General features: G+C 31.2%; 2 protein-coding genes across 3 annotated transcripts; both read left to right on the top strand.

Moving 5' to 3' along the window:
- The first annotated feature begins 675 nt into the window (after positions 1-675).
- LOC107616881 (phosphatidylserine decarboxylase proenzyme 2-like) lies at positions 676-3,301 on the top strand. The gene is made up of 7 exons (XM_088499180.1): positions 676-717; positions 1,598-1,669; positions 1,793-1,867; positions 1,977-2,045; positions 2,362-2,448; positions 3,045-3,106; positions 3,226-3,301. The coding sequence occupies exons 1-7, from the start codon at positions 676-678 to the stop codon at positions 3,299-3,301; spliced, it is 483 nt and encodes a 160-aa protein (XP_088355306.1).
- LOC148546300 (alcohol dehydrogenase 1-like) lies at positions 2,392-4,896 on the top strand. Of its 2 annotated transcripts, XM_088500445.1 has the most exons (7): positions 2,392-2,448; positions 3,045-3,106; positions 3,258-3,525; positions 3,921-4,056; positions 4,187-4,282; positions 4,386-4,547; positions 4,644-4,896. In XM_088500445.1, exons 5-7 carry the CDS (start codon positions 4,199-4,201, stop codon positions 4,758-4,760), a joined length of 363 nt encoding a protein of 120 aa, XP_088356571.1. In that variant the 5' UTR covers positions 2,392-2,448; positions 3,045-3,106; positions 3,258-3,525; positions 3,921-4,056; positions 4,187-4,198; the 3' UTR covers positions 4,761-4,896. The 2 variants fall into 2 exon arrangements, with proteins under 2 accessions (XP_088356571.1, XP_088356572.1); XM_088500446.1 differs by lacking the exon at positions 3,921-4,056.
- Positions 4,897-6,242: the final 1,346 nt, after the last annotated feature.

The raw sequence follows: 6,242 nt of genomic DNA, 5'->3' as shown, positions 1-6,242 counted from the left end.
TAGGTAACATTCTCTTCTGCTGTTGGTTTTCAAAATGTTTTTCTTTCTGAGTTTATATATAATCTTTGATGTTTTAATCAGAAGAAAAAGAAAATCTTAGTGATGCTATAGAGTTTGATTCTCTTATTACCAATCAAGCATGTAATCTTTTTCGCCCTTCTGAGGTACATTTGTAGTGATGCTGTGAGTCTATTTTGTGACCTAATGATCTACTTTTTCTTTATTTATATGTAAATTAAGATAGATTAGAACTAACTAACAAAAATCATACAAACAACAATACACCAAAAGAAAAATCAAAACTAAAGATAATAAAATGAAACTTTGATATATTGATATGGTTTTTCCGCTTTTTTTATCTTGAAATGAAACTGCAGATTCCATAAAGGTGGCTTGCTGTTAAACTGAAGTTTGAATGCTTAAAAAGTTGCTATTGTTGAATGGGTATGAAAAAATTAGCTTATTATTCCTGTTTCTGCAACAACCATGTTAACATGTCGTTGCACCTTTTTCCTTGCTGTTTGCATCCATGAATTCTTAAAATGCTCATTCTTGTGTAAATAGATTATGTTGCTGGAGTGGACAGATGACTTGGGGGCTTATATTCTTAAGGGTTATGGTAACTCCCTCAACTATATAATGGGATTGCCATTACTTGAATATGTTGTGTAGTCTATGGAACAAGCTATTCAAGCTGAAAAAGGTACTTCAGATGCTGTAATGTTAAGTGTGTATTATATCTTCTTGTGCATGGCATATTCATTAAATGAAACTTTTGAGGCTATGAGATTTATGTATGGATTAGTCTCTTTTAGTTAATGATATTTCATCTATTAAAGATTTTTAAAAATAGCTTTTGATGGTACTAGGGAATTTAAGAAAGGTTAATCAAGTCCTAGGAAATTTAAAAACTTTTCGTGCACTAAAAAAATTCTGCTAGAGTAGCTCAGTCACAATTTAGAACAATCCTCCTAAATTTTGTACTCAAAATACAAGAACGTGAAAAACTGAAAAGCATTTGATATTCATATACGGGTGAATATATTCATATATTTCATTATTCTATTAGTTCTTCATTTAATTAAATTTTCTTTATTTTTGGCAGCCTAGCTACTTACTCTTTCTCAAATATATAACAATATAATTTAGGTTTTAATCTTGATTTCCAAACTATTAATGATCGTATTTCGATTCCCTTGCGAACCTATCTTAATTTGTCTTCAAATTTTGATTTCCCCCCTTTTTGACATTTTTTTCGATTCTTTTGAGGATAAGCGGTACACAAATTGAACAATTCAGAAGAAGAGTCGGCCATTTGGTTTTTATTCTTCCACATTTGCTTAACATCAAGCAAGAGATGTAAGAAGTGTAACATATGAAACCATTTGTTTTTTATACAATATCAAGTGATGCATGATGAATACTGGTTTTAGGTAACTATTAGTATATCTACTACCATTTCATGATCACATTCTATATTTTAACTTCTTCCTTAATTTTGAAGATTTTATGTTCCTTGAAAATTGGAATATATTCTGTCGTTTAATTCTTTCAACTTAAATTATGTATATTTATGGTTGTTGATTGTTCCTTTTAGGGTCAAAAGTTTTCAGTTCAAGGACTTTTGGAGAAAGAAATGTGTTCTAATGCTTTTGTTAATGGAACTTTGGTAATATTCCATTTGGCACCATAGGTATTTGTTGCTTTCTTTGTGTCTTATTTCTTTCAAATTCACTTTCATTTTAAAAGTAATTTGATTGCAAATTTTTATTTGAATGCTTCTTTATTGCAGGATTATCACCGTTTCCATGTTCCAGTATCAGGAACTATTGAGCAATTTGTTGACATCCCTGGATGCTTATATACGGTATGAGATAATGACCTAAGGAGAATCATTTTACATTTATGTTTTCTACTTTTCTTGGTGTTGATTGTCATTAGTATTTTTTTAAGGTCAATCCAATTGCTGTAAATAGCAAGTACTGTATTGTATTCCGGAGAATAAGCAAGTTGTTTCAATAATTTCTACTGTAGATTTTGGAAAGGTTTGTCATCCCTATCAATTTTAATTTACAAATTCCCGAGTTCATAACTAGGTCCTGCTCAAAATTCTGCCACGTGAATTTATTGGAGAATATTACTTTGTGGATAACAATTCCAATTTGTTATTTCACCATTGGCTGGGTTGCGAAAAATGTAAAAGCTTACATTTCTTACCTTGAATAATTTATAAATAGCCATCATCCTAGAATTGAAACTACACGTTTTTGTGTTCACAACAAAGTTATCCCTTAGCTGCGCGCCTGATATTTAGTGTTTTTTTTAACCTGTATCTGGGAGTAATATATGATTTGGATTCAGGTGGTATTTGTTGCAATAGGAGCTACTATGGTCGGCAGCATTACTTTTACAAGGAAAAAGGGTGATTATGTCAAAAAGGGAGATGAGGTTTGCAAGTTACAGTTTTACTGATGTCTCATTTTTCTGTTGCTTGAGAAATGATAAATTAGATTTTTGACTGTAGTGTCTAAAAACTTTTTTTATTTGAAATTTCACTAATATCTATTAAACGGTCGTTGAATATTGTGGATATTACATATAACATGATGAGTGGGATTTTGAATTAATAGGATTGTTACACTTAACATTTAGAAGCTATATCAACACTATGTTGTTTTTGCTTCTAATCAACATTTATTTACTTAATATATAGTTTGAAGATTTTAATTATATGAATTACATTTTTTTGGGGTTTGATAATTGGTTCAACTCTTTGAATACATGCAAATTATGCAAGGGTTGAAGTCCATTTTGTTTTGATTTGTTCTCTGCAGAATTCAATAGCAATTGATGAAGATCTTCTAGCAAATAGTAGGAGATTAGTATAGACCTTAGTTTGTGTGGGGATGAGATTGGGCATTTCTATGAAACTGTCTTGAAATCTGGTTGACCAACTTGGAATTGTTCAATTTGTGTACCATTCTCTTCTAAATCTAACCAATAACCATGACATTGCTAATTTGACATTTTTTTCGGTTCTTCAGCTGCAGTTCTTCTTGCAGAAGGGAAAAAGAGTCGGCGAAGGCCGAAGAAGCATGGGCCCTTGGTAAGTATACCTTTTCTTTGAGAAATCATTTTTGGCAAAAAAATGTATTGTTTCTTTCAGAAATGGTATCAGTACAGTTTGTAAATCAAATATAATATTTCTTTCTATTTGATGAATAGCTTTCTGTCTTCATATTTCTATATCTGCACAGGTGTTTTCAATTTTGAATACTTTGGCATATCTGCTGAGGCGTAGCTAGAATCAAGTCCATTGAACATTAAGACTTTGAAGAGAGGTCTAATCCTGTGTATGCGAGGGTCCCTGTTCTAATCCGCCATGGCAAACCCATCTCTAAGTCTCTCATCATAGTCGAATACATTGATCAGAGTTGGTACAATAATAATGCCCCTTCAATCCTTCCTTCTGATCCTTATGACAGAGCAATTGCTCGCTTTTGAGCCACTTACATATATGAAAAGGTGATTCCTTTTTGTTTTTTCTTATCTGATTTTTTGCTATTTTCGCTGTTTTTTTTCTCATTGTTTCATTAAAGTTGGATTATTTCTAATTATTGAGTAAAAGATCTTAAAAGTTTATGTTGGTGAGTTTTCAGAGACTTTGAATTGTTTAAAGACCATCGGTAACTCCATTCTTTATTAACAACTTTATAACTAGCTCATTATGATTAGATTATTTCTATTAATTATATTGATTATACTATTATTTCAATAAAATAAACTTCCATGGAGTTCACATGGAAGTTTGTTACATGTTGTCAGTTAATAACTTAAGATTAGTTGGTAGGTTATAGTGGTTACTCTAATTAGTTAGCTTTCTCTTAACATTTTTTTCCTTTCTATGCAAATGGGGGTAGTGGTTTCCTTCTATGAAGAGCATTATAACTATTGAAACAGAAGAAGAGAGGGAGCCATATTATAAGGTGATGGAAGAAGTGATTGAGAGGGTGGAAGAAGCTTTTGGGAAGTGCAGCAAAAGGAAGCCCTTCTTTGGTGGGGACAGTGTTGGATTCCTTGACATTACTTTTTATTTTGCTTAACTTTCAATTTTATGATGTCTTGCATATTTTTTGAAAAGTTTGTTTCATGGAAGAAAGACTAAGATTTTAATGTTGCTCAACAGGTAATTGCTGAAATGACCAATAGAGGCGTGGATCGTTCTGTTGAATGTACTAGCAGCATCCAAGCTATGATCTCAGCCTTTGAATATGTCCATGATGTAATTGAATCAGAACTTGTTCTTTTTTTAATTTGTTGCTATAATGTTGTTATGATAAGTTATTTACTAATACTGAAACTTAAATATTCTATTCCCTTTTCAGGGTTGGGGTGTTGCTATTCTTGTTGGTGTTCCAAGCAAAGATGATGTTTTCAAAACTCATCCTATGAACTTCTTGAATGAGAGAACTCTCAAGGGTACCTTCTATGGTAACTACAAACCCCGAACCGATCTTCCTAATGTTGTGGAGAAGTACATGAAAGGGGTAAGCTTTTTATACTAAACTCTTCATTGTAGTCTTAACAAGTTGATATGTTTTTATTTATGTTGCTAATGGATCTCTTCATTGGTTATAATTCAGGAGTTGGAACTTGAGAAATTTATCACTCACACCGTTCCGTTCCCAGAGATTAACAAGCCTTTTGATTTGATACTGAAAGGAGAGTCCATCAGGTGCATCATTCGGATGGACGAATAAACTTAACAGTGAGGAAATTGTCCCTGATAGGGGACAATTCTCTTTCAGAGAAAAAGAAAAAAAATACAAAAATAAACATCATTTGTAATCCCTTTTAAAAGTTATCAAGTTTGTAGAGTTTGATTTTGAATGTAGAGAATGGATGATAGGCCTTTTCCTACTACTATTGTGTAGTTTTTGTTTCTGATAAAAAAAATATTGTTGTTAAATTCTTGTTCTTGTCACATATTTAGTATCTCTTATATCTCATTGGTAGAGCTGCATGTCTGAATTCTTAGTTCCCAAATTGGCATATTAATGTTGATGTGTGATAAAATGCAACCGTTTATGATCTTATCAACGTAGAAGTATATACATACTACATCATCATCGTGTTAAGAATTCATCAATTTTTACAAGGACGATATCATCGAAAGAAGAAAAAAGAAAACACAGCTTCAGTATGAAAGATTAAGATCAAATATTTAATTGTGTTTTTTTATGTATGATATATGTCCTCTGGAGCTGCAGATTCTTGGGATAGTTTGGCTTGAAATGCACAACTGATTTTTTTGAGCTATTTTACACGTTATGATCATTTCTATCTACTCTCTTTGAAATATAAAATGTGAATTTTAGTTTTCATCTCTTTTATTTTCTCATAACTATGTGTTCATGGATTAGTTATATATGTGTCTTCAAATTTTTTTTAAGGTTTGTTTTGGTAAGAAACATGCAATCATAGGAAGATAAAAGAAAACATTAAAACTTGTGTGTTAGTTGGTTATGCAAAGAAATATAAAATCTTTTTTGATTCAATAGTCAAATTTGCGCGAAAGTAGGCAAAAGTTAAATATGAATGAATACTTGATTTTTTAATGATAAAATGAAAACTTGATTTTCCCATGTTCTAATAGTGGTTTTATCATTACTACGAAACTTATTATATGTTCCTCTTTTTTTTTTTTGGCTTAGAACGAGCGTATTCAAATTATATTATTAGTTGTTTAAGTTTCTTTATTTTGGATGAAATAGTTACAACTTCGTTGGTTGGTGGTAACAAAGTGCAAGCAAGAAGACACTGTTAAAGTAAAATTGAAGTGGCTCAGCAGGGGCGGAGCTACATACATAGAAAGGGGGGCGATAGCCCCCTAATTTTAACTTTTTACATGTAAATTATATGTAAATTTCAGTTTAGCCCCTCCCTTAAAATTTTATTTTAGTCTTATTTTATTGTGTAAATATTTTGGCCCCCCTCTAATATTTTATCTGACTCCGTCCCAAGCTCAGAATGCAAAGAATTTTAAAATTGTACATATGCTTCTAATTCCTATTTAAATCCCTAAATCTTGATTTAGATTATTGGTTGTCATTTGTTGATATTGGAAGTGTTTATAACTTTTGCGATTAGTACTTTTTTTTATGAAGTGATTGATTAATTGATTGATAAAATATGAAAAAATTTTAGTCAAATAGAATAAAGTGAGTCAATTTATACATGAG

The sequence above is a fragment of the Arachis ipaensis genome, chromosome B9, assembly GCF_059453495.1.
Source record: "Arachis ipaensis isolate K30076 ecotype BB chromosome B9, ASM5945349v1, whole genome shotgun sequence".
NCBI classification, from domain to species: domain Eukaryota; kingdom Viridiplantae; phylum Streptophyta; class Magnoliopsida; order Fabales; family Fabaceae; genus Arachis; species Arachis ipaensis.
The sequence above is the reverse complement of the archived record's forward strand: the minus strand, read 5'-3'. Positions and strand labels throughout refer to the sequence as shown.

Coding starts and splice junctions, on each gene's coding strand:
- LOC148546300 (XM_088500446.1), top strand. CDS start 4,199: ATGACCAATAGAGGCGTGGATCGTTCTGTTGAATGTACTAGCAGCATC. Junction 4,283..4,385: donor CCTTTGAATATGTCCATGAT/GTAATTGAATCA, acceptor TTCCCTTTTCAG/GGTTGGGGTGTTGCTATTCT. Junction 4,548..4,643: donor TGGAGAAGTACATGAAAGGG/GTAAGCTTTTTA, acceptor GTTATAATTCAG/GAGTTGGAACTTGAGAAATT.
- LOC107616881 (XM_088499180.1), top strand. CDS start 676: ATGGAACAAGCTATTCAAGCTGAAAAAGGTACTTCAGATGCT. Junction 1,868..1,976: donor TCCCTGGATGCTTATATACG/GTATGAGATAAT, acceptor TGCTGTAAATAG/CAAGTACTGTATTGTATTCC. Junction 2,046..2,361: donor CTACTGTAGATTTTGGAAAG/GTTTGTCATCCC, acceptor ATTTGGATTCAG/GTGGTATTTGTTGCAATAGG.